An 18,023-nucleotide genomic window follows, 5' to 3' on the forward strand; every position below is an offset into this window, starting at 1 on the left:
CATCAAACACAGCACGATCAGGTAAACAATAAGTCATTTAAAGCAAATTACACACCTCATCTGAGCTACAGAGGTGTATCCATCCCTCTCCAGCTGTGACTTTATTTCTTCAAGCTCGAACTCGAGTGTCTTCTTTGCTTCATCGAGCTGCTTTACATCAGCTGTCTGGGACTGTGCCCCCCTCACCAGCCCTCGGGTCACACACTCAGGTCCTTGAGCCTTAACAGAAGCCTACAGAGTTAGAAATAATACTTCTTAGTTCTTACCCTTTAAGTCATGGGAGTAGGTGAGATGCTCTTAATGGTCACAGTGAAGTGTTAGTAAAAGCACTTTACCTGACCGGAGGTCAAACTTCTGGCATTCACGCTATCGTCATCCTCCTCTATGCTGTCTGTGAACTCCTCACTGCTGCCGTCTTCATCGTCTCCCTCTTCCTCCTCTGTGCTGAGCTCTGGAAACAAAATGACCATTTAGGGAAAGTATCCACTTGCTTTGGTTCTTTTCTTTAAATCTCAAACCCCCTGGTTTTCTCTCAGTCCTGTAGTTTTTAAGCCTCTCCCTCCTCGGCATCCACTCTATCCCATTCTTTCCACAGTCCTCTCTCTCTCTCCACTGAATCACCACTTTGGAAGTCATGGGACTTAAGGGAAATGTTATGTCATAAGTTGCAAGCCAGCCAAAAAACCGGTGCACTCAGTAACAGTGTGTGTGTGAAGGCCACTTTAAACACCTAAAAATGACACAACTGTAGCAGATTTAGAGTAATGACTGTTTGCAGGGATTAAAGGAGGTTGTTGTGACCGAGTACTGCATGTTCTCTTCTCTGTTCTGTTTCTAATATTGTATACGCACTCACAGAGAGAGCAGGAACATCAGGAAAGTGACTGAAAAGAATTTCTAAGGGAAACTGTTTTACATAATAGGCCTTCGCACGCACTGCGCAGAGCTACATGTGAATCATAGGTGTGGGTTTGTGTCTAGAGTTGCTCACTGCATTGTGGGGACATATTAAAGGATTGTTTCATAGTCAGAGCAAGTTTAACGGGTGCTAATTATCAGAATGTGTCCACCTTTAATGAAGCATACAGCACTAAATGTCTCTGTGTTGTTGGCGAGAGGGCAGGAAACTCAGCAAAACTGCTGAGGCAATACTGATTGAGTAATGTGTCCCTGCAGGCTTGACTGGTGTAATGTGGCACCCTGTTTACACACTGTGACACTACATAATGTCACCATATATGAGGAAGGTGTAGGAAGAGGGACTTGAATTGTATTTTTATTCAAGCTAGATCGTGAGGACACTGAGTGACCCGCCACACGGGCTTTGTGTTTATGAATATCTCACTGGGCATTACAGTGGAAGCCATGCAAACATGAAAACCATGCCACACTATCATGCATGAGGGAGGAAGGACATGAAGGAAAATTAATTGGGACCGAGTTTGTGTTAAGAATACATGTTGCTGTTTGTTGCCTTTGTATTTATACATTAAACGTTCTAGCACGTGTTCATATGGTTTTAAATTTACACTTTAGGACAAAAAAAGGCAAAGTTGAGAGGCTGAGGAGGGCGGGTAAATAATATTTCTACTCTGGGTAAAGGCTCAGAGAGATGATATATACTGTGGGTTGCTCTGAGGGGAAAGACGGAAGGTATGTCAAGGAATAAGTGGAGGATTTCAGGTTTCCTAATTAAACACAATAAAGAGAAATCCATAACAGAAGTGCTTTTGACAAAAAGCCAGCACATGTTTATTTTTGATGCATTTAAAACACAAAAAAAGAAGAAGTAGAAGGAGCTTTGACGGTGATTCCATCTGTGAGGCTAGATGAAAAGATCGGGGGCACAAAATCCCTAGAAAATGTACTCTACCTCATATAAATTATTCATATGCAAGGTTTATTTCTGGTGTTCACATCTCCTGTCATTAATAGAGAGCACTGTCTAGACTGTAGATTATCCTATCTCTGTACAAAGCTGGATCTAGAAGCAGAGCTGCTAAAAATATGCATATCATATAAAATTACTACAACATAAAGCATCTGCCAGCTTATATCTAAAACAACTAGCCTACTCTATCATGCATATCTATCAGAGCTAACACAGAACTAAAGGAAAGTACGAGGCCGTCTTTTTTGGATTTGTTTCCTGGGCCTTCGCTAAGCGTGCACAATCCTGCTGACAAACAGATGATATAAAACAAATGATGGATGGTGAGACGTTTCACTGTAAGGCATGAGCTTGAATTTCTCCACAAGACGTGACTTCACTGTGACAGTAAGGCTGGAAGAGCGACACCGGTGAGAGACAGTACACAGAAATGGCAATAGAGAACAATCGAGCTACAAAGCAATATGCAGGCAATCCTCAAAAAAAACAATATAAAAAACCCAACAGATTCACACCACACTCACAAAATATATTAATAAATTAAACTCTGAGTTGCACATTTTCACTTCATACCATTAAGAGGAGTGTTTGTGTTATTTGGACAAAGCTGCCTGCACACTGAGGGTCAGATTTTGGCTTTTTTAAAATATAGATCTCTTTCTCTTACTTCAGGAACGCAATGTTTCATAAACCTGACCGTCAGTGGTTGGAGACAGCTCCATCTCACATTTAGAGTGTCACTGAGTGGTGCTGTGGTCACACAGAGCATCAGGTGACAATGGTGCTTGCAGCCTTGGAGGCTGGACCCTGCCCGTTCCCACCTCCAAAGTCAGGCTGCTTTTTAGCTGCCCTGTCCAGTAGCAGGGCCGTGTTACGGGTCCGAGACAGGACCTCCTCCAGCTGTCTGCGGAGTGCCTGAACTGAATCCAACTCCATGTGGAGGGCCTGGATCTTCTCTGAGCTGCTGCAAAATCAAAAAGACCAGAACAAAATGGTGTTTTTGAAAACAAAAAAGAAAGGACAAAAAAAAAAAAGCTTTGCAGGAATCCAGAGCGTCACAAGACCTGCGTGGAATTTCCCTACCTGTCACTCTTATGAATGTGAGTGAGATTTTGGTATAACCTCTTCTCTGCCCTCAAGGCGTCATTCAGCTTGCTGTACTCTGATACCAGCTGCTCCAGCACATGCTGAATCACAGTGGCGGGGAGGGTTAAAAAGGAGTAAAGTGGTTATTTCCTAAGGAATACAAATGTCTAAACACTGTCTAAGCGACTCGAAATGAAGCAATAATCATACTTTGTGATCAGTGTTGTCTTTTGTGGCATCTCCTTCTGACTGCTGGTGAGCTAAAGACAAACGCAGAGCAGAGATCTCCTTCTGCAGAAAAAGAACCCAAAGATGTGACTTAAAGATTAAAAAACATGAAATTTTAGTGCATCAGCTCAAGAGCTTCACTGATACCTGAGCCTCTGCCTCCTTTTTCAGCACCAGCTGCATGTCTTCCTTCAGAGCCTTAATCTCTGCCTCGCTCTCCTTGGAAAACGGCTGCATGGCCTCTTCCTGGGCCTTCATCAGCTCCTGACAGTGTGATAAAGTAGCCTGTGAACACCAGGTGTACAGGATCTATAGAAAGACAAACAGCCAAGGGAAAATGTCGGAGCAAGTACCTTGATAAAAGCCTCCTTCTCTTTAAGGAGACTCTGCAGATGCTCCGTCTCTCCTCCCGTGTCTCTCTGCTTGTCCCATCTCAGTTCATGCAGCTCCTGCTCTCTTTCTGACAGCTGCTTGCGAAGCTCCTGTAGCTGGCCAGTCCGCTCACTGATCACTAAGGAAAGCCTGTAGGAGTAGTCCTGAGAGAGAAAGATCAGGTTACACTTTATCTTCCTGAACCGCCTTTTTGTACGGCCCAAACCTATAATCTACCAGCTGCACTTCGATGCCATGATGTCGCCCACCTGCAGATACTGGTCTTTGGAGCTGAGAGTGCTGAGCAGATCCTGGATCTGTGCTTGGTGTTCCTTAGACTGCCGGCTGCGGTCTCCCAAAAGCTCCTGGAAGAGTTTCTCTTTCAGAGCCAACCGAGCCTTCAGCTCCTCCACAACCTCAGTGGGACCGGCCTGAACTCTGGCGACGAGGGCAGCTGTGAGATCCTGCACACGCACAACACAACAAACAGAGCAATTAGTAAGAAACTGGTGAGACAGGTTTGTCGACATGGGATGGTTTTTCAAAGCTTTGAACATTTACACCGCAAACAACTGAGAATAATTGAAACAGAAAGCTGTTGTAAATGTCAGTGTGTACCTGAGCCTCCTGGCTGCGTGTCTGTAGTGCTGCTTGTAGCTGGGTTATGATGGTGTCTTTCTCTCTCAGGGAGTTTCTCTCCTTCTCGTCGCTCTGCTGCTTCAACCACTGGAGGTTCCTGTAGGCCTCTGCTGCCTGCTCCAGCTCCAGCTCTTTACCCCGCACCAAACCGTCAAGACTCTGGTGGTCACGATCACCAAAAATATATCAGTGCATAACTTTAGATACTGAGTAATATGTTTAATGCTATAAAACCTGAAGCATGAAATAACTGCCAGAAAAATTCAATTTTCTTGAAAATGGAGAGTTTACTGAGCGTTATGACAACTAAAAAAAATTCAGTTTATTCACAATTTATTAAATATGATGCACTTGGCTTATTGGTTCAAGCTTGTTTTAAACTGTGAGCTTTAATCTGCATAATATGTATGTTCTAGTGTTTCCACACCAAACAGTTCGGACATGATGATGCTGCGTGTCGCGAGCGTACCGTGATGGTCTCCTCGTTGTTGGACAGAATGCAGCGGAGTCTCTCCAGGTCTCGCTCCTTCTCTCTCAGAGCCAGCTGCAGCCTCCTCACCTGGCCCTCACGCTCCTCCACACAGTGGAACTTGTCATCGATGGATTGCTGCAGGCAGCGATGGAAAAGCATCCTCAACCTTCACCGTGTTCTTTGCACTTCATAGTTTTGTAGTTTACTGCATAAAATGTTTAGCTATGCAGTAGCTAACGCCGAGAGATTTAACACATGCTTTTCATCGTCACCTTTTTAATTCATATATTTCTTCCCACTGCAGTAAAATATTACTGCACACTGACCTTTTGGTGTGTGAGTCTGTATTGCTGTGTGCCCATGACTCTTGACTGATACTCGTTTGTGACTAAAAGCCTTCCCACTGTCCCGACAATGAATGCACATCAGTTTGTGAGGCGAATGTAACCGTGGCTAAAATGAGTTGTTTTCAGTATCTGCCACAAGTTTCAATCCCTGCTGTGAATCTGTGTGCTTGTTTACCTCCAGAGCTCTGTCTCTTTCTTTAATGCGCTCCCTCAGTTTCTCAAGCAGGGCGTCTCTTGGATTTGGTTTGGCGCTTCCTGTTGATTCCACCATCTCTGAGTACTCCTACAGATTAATATATTTTTAGATGGGCTAAAAAAGAAGTGTGTGTGTGCCTAATATATATATATATATATATATATACTGTATGAATATACACAGTATATATATTATGTAAGCAGACTGTGTGGAATTGTGCATGTCACCTGCAACTGTTGCTCCTTGTCCTGCAGAGCGCTTTTGAGCTGTGCGACGCTCCGGTCTTTCTCCTGCGTCACAGCGTGTTTCTCTGCTTCGCTCTCTTTTAAAGCTGCTTCTTTGGCCTGAAGCTCAGTGCGAAGTTTGTGAAGGGCGCAGCGCAGGTCCTGCAGTAGAAAGAAAGTATGTTAAACGTGCTGTGTAACATGTTAGGTTTACTCACACTGTCACAACCAGACTGACCTGATTGTGTTTTTCGGTGACCTCTCTGTGCTGCAGTGCCTCCTGTAGATCTGAGTTTAGTCTCTCCCTGAACCTCATCAGGTCATCGGCTTGCCTCTGGCTCTGTCTCAGACTCCTCTGGCTGGCCTCCAGCTCCAGTCCAAGAGAGAACAGGGAGCTCTGCACCCCGACCAGCTCGCCCTGCAGCTGAGCCAGCGCCAAGGACTCGCTAACTCCTGCCGGAGCCTGAAGAGAGGAACGACCACAGACCAAGGTCAAAAACACAACATGTTTTCACACTGAGGACAGCATTTACATTTTTGATTAAAAAACAGGTCAAAAGTTTCACCTTGCTTTGAGCAAGCTGGCTGTGATGAGCTATTTCCTGCAGCTTGCAAAGTGTGGTGTTCTGCCCTTCAATCAGCTGGTACAGCTCCTGGGCCTTAGAGCAGAATCAGCACATTTACAACAGGTTTACAAATCACGTCACAGCGATCCTTGATTAGGTACAAACAGACACACACCTCGCTGTCTTTGGTGCTGAGAGACTCTGTGAGGCCCTGAATGGTTCTTTCCTGACTCTGAGAGGCCTGGCGAAGCGAACGTAGCTCGCACTCCATCTCACTCAGCTTCTCCTGCAGCTTCTACAGACGGAGGCAGAAAGGTTAGGTTAGGCTGCCATCAGCCTGATGCACAATAAAAGAACATATCCAGCTGCTGTAATGTGTTTTAATGAGGATCACCATGTTGTTGGCCTCGCTCTCCTGGATTTTGGCCTGCAGGGATTGGACCTGGAGCTGGGCCTTCTGCAGCTCGCTGACACACTGACCGGCCGCACACTCATACTGGTTGAGCTGGCTCTGCTGCTCTTCAACAAGACTCTGGAAAAGGTTAAGACATCAGAGTTTAACCTTATAAAATCTATTCACAATATCTTTTAGCTGAATTATTTTTAGAAAACACATTTTTCTCAAATTCATAAAAAATAGAAAGCCTTCATAACCACCACAGCATATTACGTAATACTTTTTGTGCACAAGATACATAAACTCTGTTCATTCGTGTGTGTGCTATGACAAGGAAAGAACCACTCGAGTGGTTTATGAGCATCTGCATGCATGAGTGAGTTTACCCAAAGTGCTCTGTGCTCCTGCTACATACCAGCATATAAATGATTTCAACTTCAGGAAGAATATCACTATGTGTTTGCCGTTTGGGTGATGCAACTCAGAGTTTTCATATTAAGATAGAAGGTGGTCTTATCATGAAATAGTGTGACTTTAGTAGCCAACCAGTATTGAGATGACAGAGTGGTCTGACATCGCGTGGATCACTTTGCCTCAAGGGCTCTGAGTGAAAATAGGGCAGTAGTGGAGTCACTTTGTCTTAACGTCTCCCCATATCTAACCTAATTCACTGAGCACTCCCCGCTCAGCGATCACATGCTCGTAGTAAGGGAAAAACACAGGCTTCAGACAAATCCATACCCCCTACAAGGTATTACACAGAGGAGTAAGAGAAATTAGACTTTTTTTATGTGTGCACACTCACACACACAGACTAGCTAATTAGGCCATGCTACCCACACCTGACTGCTTGTGTAATGTATAGTGTTACCACACAACTAAACATGGCTGCACGCTACTGAAGCTCAGGTCCTTTGGGGTGAGAGCTAACTGCAGAGGCTGTGTGTAGCTGGATTATGTGGATAGTTAAGCTAAAATGTGGTGATAATGGTTTTGTGGGCAGACCGCGGTGTCAAACATCAAAGCCTGTCAGGCTGGTTCAGGCAGATTACTGCAGATGTAGCAAGTTTGCTCATCAAAGGCCAACTTCATTACTGTACCAAGCGCCGTCACTCTGCACTAATGAAATTCGTCTTTTCGCCGACATCCCCATTCCGATCAAGGTTTTGTACCTGGTGGGGAGGAGGAGGAGGATAATCTTTGTACAAATCTTCAAACAATTTCTCCAAGTCTGCCAGGTTCAGATCCTGATCCAGCCCAGTGTCCACTCTGATCAGAGGGGTATCCAGCTCAGGTGTTGGCGTGTGATTGTATCTTTCTCCGTTTGGGCTTCCATAAGGCATTCCCATAACGGGATCGGTAAAGGACAACCTTGTGCCCCCGTTGCTGGAGCTTCGTCTGAGAAAGACTGGGAGCTTGCTCCCTTTTGTGCTCCGGACTGGCCGGTAGACAGCACAGCTTTGCAGCAAAGAGAGGGCTAGAGAGAAAGTGCGTCTAGGAGAGGTTTGGCCAAGTGGAGCTCCCATGTGCTCCTCAGAGAGGGAGTCAGATATCTGGTCTTCGATTGCATCCACTGGGGAGCTCAGGGATCCATCTGTTATGGCTCCAGGCTGAATATATTCCTCAGCTGCCTCCAGGGATGCTACAGAGGGGCTTGAGCTGGCTCGCCCAGCTAAAGTGCGATCACTATCTGAGGTCCTCGAGGGGTCCTGAGATCCAGGAACTAGAGTCTGAGAGGAGGTGATGTCTTCTGAATCTTCCATATTTTTCATCTCTCCTTCTCCACCTGCACCACCTCCAGTCACACTTCCCCCAACCACACTGGCTGAATATCTGGTTGATGGCCCACAAGAAATACTCCGGGCCAACTTTCTGGGCACCTTACAGACAGCTTCATAATCAGAGTCTGCCACCCGCCAATAAGAACATCCCCGGCACCTTCTGGGAGTGCTGGGCGTACACCGTTGTGAGCCTTCAACTGCAACCTCTGACCCTTTAGCAGCAGGACATTGAGGATGGTGGTGATGTTGGCAGTCCAGGCTGTCATCTGCCCAGGACTCATACAAAGAGTAGACTAAATCCTCCTGGAGCAGGGCGCAATACTTTGCATGAGTTAGCCCTGAAATATCCACCATCCCATCCCCTGGTCCGTCATCACTTCCACTTAATGTTACAGCCCCTTCATCTGAATTGGTTTTCCGATAGAGCCCGCTGATGCACTGCCTCAGTCGATGCTTCTCCTGCAGGAGCCGCTGCAACCTCTCGATGGACAGGGCCTCCACACGAGCGATGACTGTGTCGAAGCGGTACATGCGGTCCAGCATGAAGGTGCACTTGGAGCAGGCAAACTCTCCTCTGCCATCCCGGGTCAGCTCGTGCCCCACAGCATAAGAGAGCAGCACGTGCAGGTTGAGTTTGGCAGCAGGATGGAAGATCCATTTTCGCTGGTTGCCACAGAGCTCCCGTCCACAAATACGACACACCTCCTTCATCTTGAGATCAAACATTACACAGTATTATAGTTATCAGGGAGGAGCAGAACATCTTATTTACTCTAACATGAGGATGTGAGGAAACATGGATCCTCAGAATGACTGCGCTGCTTTATAAACAGCAAGAAGAGTCCAGCTTCAGAGCAAGCACTGATGTCAATAACATAAACAGGACAGTGTAATGCTCCTAATTGAACCGAGTCCATGCTATGACTTCTAAGTCCATGATAAATTAAAGGAGGTAGACAAAAAAGAGCTTGTAAGATCAGTTTATACTGTAGCTGTGATCCAAAGACATCCAGGATCCCCGTTCATCTGATGGAGGGGCAGGTGAATCGCAATGGCGCACACTGGTCAGGTAATGTCTCGTGAATCAGACGCAGTATTTATCTTTAAAGTGTCCTCACGCTGTCAAAAAAACAAACATCGTATTTCGGATTTCCCAACACAGCCGCACGTGCCTCTGCACCATCACGGAGGCGCGAGCCGCTCCGAACGACGACAGGTTCATCGTGACCGGGAAGCGACGGGATCTACTGCCCAGTACGCGGAAACCGAGCAGTAACAGGCGTCCGAGGACGATCCTCTGACTCTTCCGGCGGCGTCTGTGTCCCAAACAAAGGCTGTCTGTTCATCTCAGAGCTGTTACAGCAGCTACAGGCAGAGATACGACACACCGGACTCCAGTCGGATGTCCTCCAGTCAGATAACGAAGCGCCTGCCCGAACCAGACCTGCAGCGTCGGAGCGCACCATTCAGGGAAAACGAGGGGGAGTTGAGAAGCCCGGTGAAGACGTTCAGAGATGCTCGCAGTTTAACTCCCGCTGAGATACCGGTTCAAAACATAGACACTTTCGTTTTAAAACGCATATTTAAATTCATCCCTAAATAACATCTCCTCTATTTTGGGTTTATTTGTAAACAGGAAAGAGAGTCGCTCCCCCGGGTGTCTGCTACTTCCTCCTACCCGGTTTGCTAAGCTCCGTCCGCCTGACTGAACAGGTGAAAAGCCCAGTAGCATGACGCTAAACTATAAAATTAAACGTCTCCAAGTTATATTTGTTTTATACAATTCACATTAGCTGTATTAGCATGGTCGCATGCTAACCCTTAAAGTGGGTTTTTATTGAGGATGAATGAAAAAGAACAACAGTGCACACATTTATATTAAACAGCTGCATTTTATAAAATAAAATATAATATTATCTAATAACCAGTTGAATTATCAGCGAAGGCAAGTCAACCTGGGGACTCAAATCACTCCAGACATTCATAAATATTATGACACAGCCCATCTCTCTCTCGCTCTCGCTCTCTCTCTCGCTCTGTCACACGCGCGCGCGCACACACACACGGGCGCGCGCGAAACTATTGTACATTTCTTTAAGCATTAATAATTTAGAATTAACAAGACCACTACACGCAATTATAAACTAAAGAAAAGACATCCGAGGTTAATAAATGTATGCTCTGTTTCTTCCAGAGTCCCCTTCCTGACCTTTATTCCTTCCGTCGTCAGGCAGACGCTTTGCAGAGTAAAAATAGAAGATATCACATACTAATCAATAAATACAGATAACAGAAAACACCTGTGTTGCAATGAGCCAGCGATGCTGCATATGAAAATAAACTCTTAATAGAGTTTTTTATCAGAAATCAAATTGTGTGTCATTAACTAAATTAATAATTTATTAATTAATAATAATAATAATAATAAAAATAATAATAATAATAATAACAATAGATACACTGACACACTTAAAAACACAATTAACTGCCCTGCTATTAACAAACGTATCAAACATCATTATATGATTATAACACAATTGCCATGGTGACTTTAGTCTGTAAATAGTGTCATGTTAGACCAGCACAATATTATTACAATTATTTTCTGTTGCCATGGTGCTGATATTTCAACAATGGTTGGACTGTAATGACCAAACAACCAGAGCTTTATCCTGCATTTGACCATGTAAGTTCAGCTCTGCAGCGGCTATGATTTTTGTTTGCCCGAGGGTGCACAAACAGATGGTCACACTGTGAGTTCCAAGCAGATATATGCAGTGTGAAGCCTGCCGTGTACCATTTTTCTCTCTGAAAGCAGCCGTACTGCGTCAGAGCAGAGAATGAGACTGGAAATCCTCACTAATGTGTGCTTCAAAGTCTTTGATTGCTGATTTTGTGAAGACTAATTGCTGAACCTGAGTCATTTTCTCTAAAATTAGGTTTAGCTGCAGAGGGCCATATGCGGGAAGGATGCAACCGAAAATGTTTTTCTTTCAGATTTAATGAGAACTCGAATGCTCATAACTACTATGAAACGTCTCGCTTTTTAACTGCTTCAGAGGTCTACACTTATGCATGTTATTCCTGACAAAGAGATCCTGGAAATAAATATGTTACAAGGTTTCAGATTATATTCATGTCCAGCCTGCTGTTCTCTGCAGACAATTATTGGCTAAGTGTCTGTGTTGTCCGGGGAGCTAATTATGAGCTCTTATGGCAGGTGTCTGTCTGAAACAACACAACCTGATATCAGTGTCGGGGGTCACCGAGCACTCAAAGGTCAATCTGACCTATCGATATTTTGGCTGAAACCAGAACTGCTAAACTGCTAACCAGTGAGACGCCTGCATGCACACACGTACGTGAAGGATGGCTCCTCATGGAAACGTGCGCACACACACACACACAAACCCAGTTAAATTCATTCTTACATGCTCTCTTCTGATGTTTGTGAGGACATGTAAACAAAGCTGTGGTAAGAACACACAACAACAGTTTCTTCCACTGATTTAGAAACCAATTCAGCAATACGGAAGAGGCATATAATATATATAGCATGTATTATATACAGTTGCACATATATACTGTACTTATACTTCAAAAACAATCATCTTCTTCTGATTTTGCAAAGTCAAACAGCCTCATGAAAATTTGAATATCAGCTTTTAAACACATGAGCAGTCTGAATCCAGCTAACAATTTTCATATATACCACGTGCCACACTCAGAGGGTTGCTGATCATATGCAAATTCCACTGTTACCCTAGTAACTAAATGCTGTGCCGTAGCGCAGCTGCCATTGCTGCCTCAGCTTTTTTTCCCCTTTCACTGCACACTGACCGAGGCACACACTCACTCATACACACATGCTTTTACCCATACGTGTGTCCCGTCTGAAATCTGAACAGAGAGCCTGCCTAACAAGTACATTTGCATCCTTCATTCAGAAATGATTTACAAGTTAAAACGCCTGCACAGCCTCCCTGAAAACAAAACTCGCCTGACAACAAATATGTTTGCAGCAAATGCTGACAAATTCAAATACAGAGAAGCACCGCTGCACAGGTTCAGTAAGGCTAAACACACACTGTGTTCTTAAGTATTAATCCCTACAAGATCTCTACTCAACAGGGTAGAGATTCTGTCCAGGTTACAGTGAGTTGCTGTTCAAGTAATAGTCCCTCTCCATTCGTAGTTTCATCATGCATCAGGAGAGAAGTGTGCCCTTGAGGATGTCACTGCAGCTGAAGCCTGTAAATGTAATGAGATTCTGGCACTTCTTGTGATGAGATAAGCCCCCAGTAAGATGGCTCTCGCTACCACTAGAATCCTTAAGCAATACACTATATATTACAGCCTCAAAAAGCAAAGTAGTTTTCTTTTTTCTGCCTCATGGTCCCTTTCTTCTACACAAATGTAGTTTCAGCTTAGTTTCAGAGTATTTTACTTATTTTTACTCATGATATTGTTATGAGCTCGCTCTTTGAGCTTGGTTATGAGGATGTCTTGCTGCTATTTTACCTTTTTCAGTGATAAAATCGGGTAAAATGTGGTCCTATACCACAAACACACTCACACTGTACGCACTGTAAAAATTCTTAAATACTATAGATCATTTCTTATTGCCTACAAATAATTTAGCTGTGTGTCTGTGCTAGTCATATCAATGCAATGTGTCACTTGTCCATAAGGAGGCAGAGTCTATCAAAATATTCTTCACTCAGTCTGCTGTGTGAAACCGCTCTCACACTTTGGATAGAACATAACAGCTGAAAGCTAATGATCCAGCACCGTTTTAAATACTAAAATCCACATACCTGCATCTCCTGCTCGATGCGCAGCCTCTCTTGACCAAGTTCCTCCTGATAGAACTGTGTAAAAGAAAACAGAGGTTAAAATTATCAAGAGAAAAAACTAATAGCTCCAGCCAATCCAGGAATACACACAGAAAAAAGAAAGGAGAATTTTGCATCTAATATATTTCTATATTATATTATTTTGTATTTGTGACACTGTTTTAATCATATCCATGTGTTTAAGTGTTATTTGGTGCATGCAGCAGCTCTTGCAATCTACATGAATAGCTGGTAAAATATGGCTGAGGCATGAACACATGCTGCTTTAAGGATGTCTTTCTAGAACAGAAGTCTGGCCAGAGGAGACATGGTGGTCCAGAGGAATGCAGTAACATTAGACGGCTTATATAAAGTATCCATGGTTTTGCATTTCACACATGCACCTCAGGGTCCATTATAATATAATATATAATATACTGCTCCAAAAATACATAAAATATGTAATAAAATAAAGGAACACATTTTAATCAGCATAAATCATCAACTCAGTTAAGCTTCTAGGATATTGATGTGGTCATTTAAGTAACCGAGGGGTTGTTAAGCAGTTTCAATTCCTTTGGTCTTAAAGGAATTAACCATAATTGCACTGGAGGGACAACAATGAGACACCCACCCCCAAATGATTTTACAGGTGGAGGCCACTGACATCATCTTTTCTGACGTTTATCACTAGTTTTGCATTGGCTAAAGTCATTAACATAAGGTGATATCTGGACACCGCGAGGATGGAAGGTTTGCTGTGTCTCTCAGCACAGTCTCAGGAGCATGCAGGAGATATACAGTTATTCTAGGAGAGCTGCACAGGGCTGTAGAAGGTCTTTAACCAATCAGCAGGACTGGTATCTGCTCCTTTGTGCAAGGAGAAATGGGATGAGCACTGTCAGAGCTAGAAAAAGACTTCTAGCAGGCCACTGGTGTGGCCTCTACAGGGTAGGCAACAGCCCCCTGACTGCCATTAGGTATTGATGAAATCCTTGTACCCATTGTCAGGCCCTACGCTGGTGCAGTGGGTCTTGGGTTCCTACCGGTGCATGACAATGCCCTGCCTCATGTAGTGAGGGTATGCAGGCAGTTCCTGGAAGATGAAGGAATTGATACGCTTGACTGGCCCCCACACTCACGTGATCTAAATCCAGTAGACCACCTCTGGGACATTATGCTTTGGTCTGTATGATGCTGCCAGGTTGCACTTCAGACTGCCCAGGAGCTCAGTGATGCCTTTGTGCAGATCTGGGTCGAGATGCCCCACAGACACCACCTGTCATCTCATTAAGAGCATGTCCTGATGTTGTCAGGCATGCATACAACCACTTGGGGGTCAAACAAACGACTGAGTACCACTTTGAGTTGTCGTAATGAAATTTGGCAAAATTTCGAGGATGAACCTGTCACATAAATTTTGCACTTTTTCACTGTGTCTTTGAAATCAGACCTCTGCAGGTTGATAACTTTCATTTCTATCATCTTTTCCATCATGGCATCTTTTCATTCTTAAAACATTACCCAGTCCAGGTCATGATAGATATCCAGCATGTTTTTCTCCATCTGAGATGTGTCTTCAAAGTGTTCCTTTAATTTCAGTAAGAAATTTAAGACCTGGCTTCAGAGGGGTTTTTTTTAATGTAAAATTTAACTCATATGTACCTCAACATCCTTGTCCTTCTGCAGCAGGGAATTAGATAGCTCATGAACTTGTCCCTCCAGCTCTTCCACCCTGAGTGTGAGTGTTGTCTTCTGTCCACACAGCTCAGTGATGTGGACCTCCTTAGTGCGAAGCTCTTTAGTTAGCTCCTCTATTAACCTGAAAGCAGAAAGAGAACCAGTCAGTGACATAGAAGGATGGATTTCTTCTCATGTTCTCCAGAACTGAGTAGTTTCTTACCTGTCTTTGTTGTTAGATGGTGACAGGATATTTGGAGGCCTTTCATCCTCTGGGATTTCCTCCATCGCGGCATCTAAGGAGAGGAGGGAAGCATGGGATTGTGATCCAGCCAGCGAGGCCATTCGTTCGGCCTCGCTGCGAGCCAGCTGGGCCTCCTGAAAGAAACATGCACCAAAGCAGTTAAGATTTGGGAAGATTGGCCACTATCACAGAGTATCCCCAAGTGTCAGTATTACAGCAGCAGACCAACCTCCTGCAGGAGCTGAATCTTTGCCTCAAGCACCTGCTGCATGTGGTCAATTTCCTGCTGTCTCTCTTGACACCGTCTCTGTAGCTCTGCCTCATTGTGATTGGTCAGGCTCTCTGCTGTTGTGCTGAAGAAGAAAAGGACATCACAGTCTAATCACAAAATCAATCAGATAGCAGATAGCCCACTGTATATGAGGTTTGGACTCCAATAACCAGGTCATTTGGATCTGGTCAAAATAAATTGAATAAACTGTCATAGTTTAAAATGCAGGGTACATCCAAGTCATCCCTCTCCTGCAATGCTAACACAGTCAGGCTTAAAACAATCAGGCTTACAACACATATTATATATGTTATCATGCAAAAAGGCCTAATAAAATATCTAATCTTACACTTTGAATTGAGTAGCAGCTTATTTAATAAGAGATTTAAAACCCCAGCAGCAGTTTACACACAGATCTAAATGTTGTCCGGGGGGTGTCATTTTTAGAGCATGAGGGAAATATTAGTGAGAGCCAAGACATAATATGATGTCATAGGTTTTCTGTCTGCTACATTGCTCATGGGATTTCCTTAGCCCCTTCCACTAATAGCAGAGATTAAGTAGCACACCACCCGTGGTGTTTATTGTCATAGAAGGGATGATCTCATAATATAAAAGGGTTGATATTTGTAGGGTTGTGCATGAAAAGCAGAATTTTATCCCTTTTATTAGTAGCCTGGACTTTCACCGTTAACTAGAGGCTTGTATCGTAAGGATGTCAATTTGCTGTACCTGCTGTTACCTGCAGATGTGTGCGATAAAATACTTAGCTGACACACTCAGCTGAAGGTAAACGTCCACCAAACATGAACAATTTAAACTTTAATCTGAAATTTCTCACACACGCCCTGATACTTTATATTTCTGTGCCAGCACATTTGGTGTGTCATGCGACGTCTGACTCCTTTGGACTCCAGCTGTGCAAGCATCTCTCTATATCACTTAGTGAGTCAACAGCGGTATCCCAGAATTCCTGCTCCCAGAATGGCACGCGCCACCCTGACGCCACGAGTCCTCTTCTGGACCCTGTCTACATACATTTTTAACTTTATCCACCACATGCAGCAGCTCAGATAACTGGGATATTCTGAACCCATCTGAGCAACGTAAGTGTCTCATGGACAAGTGTCCTTTATGTCAAGTGGACATTCAGGCTGTTCAGACAGCCCACACATCTCTTTTATAATCTTGGTGGGTCAACAACTACCATAAAACTGTTGCAACATATGCTGTACAACCAGACATAATGATGATTAAAAAATACACAAGTATGCCTCAGTTTTTCTACATGATAATAAAAAAATTCTACTGCAGTAAATTAAAGAAATCTGCCAGCGTGAGAAAAAGAATGCACACGCTGCAGAACTCCAGATTCCTTATTTACTGAGCGCACCTGTTCTTCATCAGACAATGAAACACCAAACAGCACCCTCGTAAATCACCTGTGAATGGTCACATGACCAATTGCATCCAATCAAAAATCAGTTCTTATATAGGACAAACAATGCTATGGTTGGTGTTTCATGTCTGATGAAGAGCAGCTGGGCTCGAAAAGCTGTTCCATGCAATAAATTAGGACTCTAGAGTTCTGCACTCTGTTTTACCTTTGTCCCATTTTTTGGGCTCTGCACCTGCCCCATAGGATGAGGAGGATGTGAATGGATTGTTTTTTGGTCTCTCTAAGAAATCAATGTGTAAAATTACAGGGAAAAGTTCTGGAAGCTCATTCCCCAGAATATCCTCTAATTATAAAACAAAATGCTTTTGTTAATTCACAGAAAATGCCCTATTTTTTTTCGTACTGTCTGACCCATAGTAAAAACATTAAAATCCTATAGTAGATACTGAAAAAACAGAAACTTTTCTGGCATTGAATTGTTCATCTGATCCTTAATTACTATCTATAAAAGGCCATTTGAGAAATCTTTACCAAGAGCAAAAGTTGTAAAACCTATTGAAGTGTAGTTAAAACTCCAAAATGTATGCTTTCTTTCACACTGGATTTGTCAGGTGCTGGATCTGTGACCCAGCGTTTTGTGTTACTGTTGACTTCTTATGTTAATATTCATGTGCTATTCTTAAGTTGAGGTAGAGTTCTAGTATTATTACTGGTTTGTCTTGGTTGAGTTTTAGTCTGGTTTATGTTTTTTCTATTCTTCCTCGTCTATGTAGCTTCCCCTTGTGTCTCTCTCCTCTGTGTCCCTCTCCCTCTCTCGCTCCCTCTGTCTCTTGTGTCAAGTTTGCGTGTCCCAATTCATGTCTCTCCATGCTTCCCGTTTTATTTTGAAAGTCTTGTTTCTATGTTCAGTGTGCTTAGTTTTACTTTTCCCTGTTGGGTCATAATCATTGGTGTCAGCTGTGTCTCCCCAGGTGTTTCCACTTCCCTCTTTTCCCTCCTGTGTATTTAAGTCCTCTGTCTCTCTCTGTTGGTGTGTCTGTTTTCCATTCCCTATGTCATGGTGGATCTCAGGTACCTTATGATTCTGGTCAGGTTATGTTCATGTTTTATATTCACAGTTTTTCTTGTCATAGTTACTCTCATACACCTGCTCAGAATCATGTTTTCCTTGTCATAGTTTTGTACAGCCTAGCTTTTCCCAGTTTAGGTTTTAGTTTTAGTTTTGCCCTGGTTCGTTTTTGCCTTGTTTTGTATTCATGTTTTTGGCCAAATAAAAAGCTTGTTTTTTTGTTAAGATTCAGTTCCATCTCCTTCTATGTTTGCACTTGGGTCCACTCCACTAACACAATGGCTGCTCAGCCATGACAGGATTGGGCTCTTTGTCATGCTGATGGT

The 18,023-nt window shown here is 43.6% G+C and overlaps 1 protein-coding gene across 9 annotated transcripts in view; it reads right to left on the reverse strand.

Annotated features, from left to right (window-relative positions):
* Positions 1-18,023, reverse strand: part of LOC113010876 (myomegalin) — a 57,803-nt gene that overhangs the window by 19,587 nt on the left and 20,193 nt on the right. For 5 of the 9 annotated variants that reach the window (XM_026150127.1, XM_026150126.1, XM_026150123.1 and 2 more), the window contains exons 1-17: positions 7,591-9,923; positions 6,416-6,553; positions 6,197-6,316; positions 6,022-6,114; positions 5,694-5,918; positions 5,459-5,617; positions 5,211-5,318; positions 4,686-4,823; positions 4,196-4,375; positions 3,847-4,041; positions 3,559-3,741; positions 3,353-3,469; positions 3,188-3,268; positions 2,975-3,078; positions 2,713-2,855; positions 336-451; positions 56-231 (exon numbers count right to left, since the gene is read on the reverse strand). In XM_026150127.1, the coding sequence (XP_026005912.1) occupies positions 56-231; positions 336-451; positions 2,713-2,855; positions 2,975-3,078; positions 3,188-3,268; positions 3,353-3,469; positions 3,559-3,741; positions 3,847-4,041; positions 4,196-4,375; positions 4,686-4,823; positions 5,211-5,318; positions 5,459-5,617; positions 5,694-5,918; positions 6,022-6,114; positions 6,197-6,316; positions 6,416-6,553; positions 7,591-8,925 (3,611 nt within the window). In that variant the 5' untranslated portion in view covers positions 8,926-9,923. Of the gene's footprint in view, positions 1-55; positions 232-335; positions 452-2,712; positions 2,856-2,974; positions 3,079-3,187; positions 3,269-3,352; positions 3,470-3,558; positions 3,742-3,846; positions 4,042-4,195; positions 4,376-4,685; positions 4,824-5,210; positions 5,319-5,458; positions 5,618-5,693; positions 5,919-6,021; positions 6,115-6,196; positions 6,317-6,415; positions 6,554-7,590; positions 9,926-13,016; positions 13,071-14,699; positions 14,857-14,937; positions 15,093-15,187; positions 15,312-18,023 lie in introns of those variants that run through there. The other 4 variants (XM_026150130.1, XM_026150129.1, XM_026150124.1 and 1 more) reach the window with 4 other exon arrangements.

The sequence above is a fragment of the Astatotilapia calliptera genome, chromosome 18 (genome assembly GCF_900246225.1).
Source record: "Astatotilapia calliptera chromosome 18, fAstCal1.2, whole genome shotgun sequence".
NCBI lineage: Eukaryota > Metazoa > Chordata > Actinopteri > Cichliformes > Cichlidae > Astatotilapia > Astatotilapia calliptera.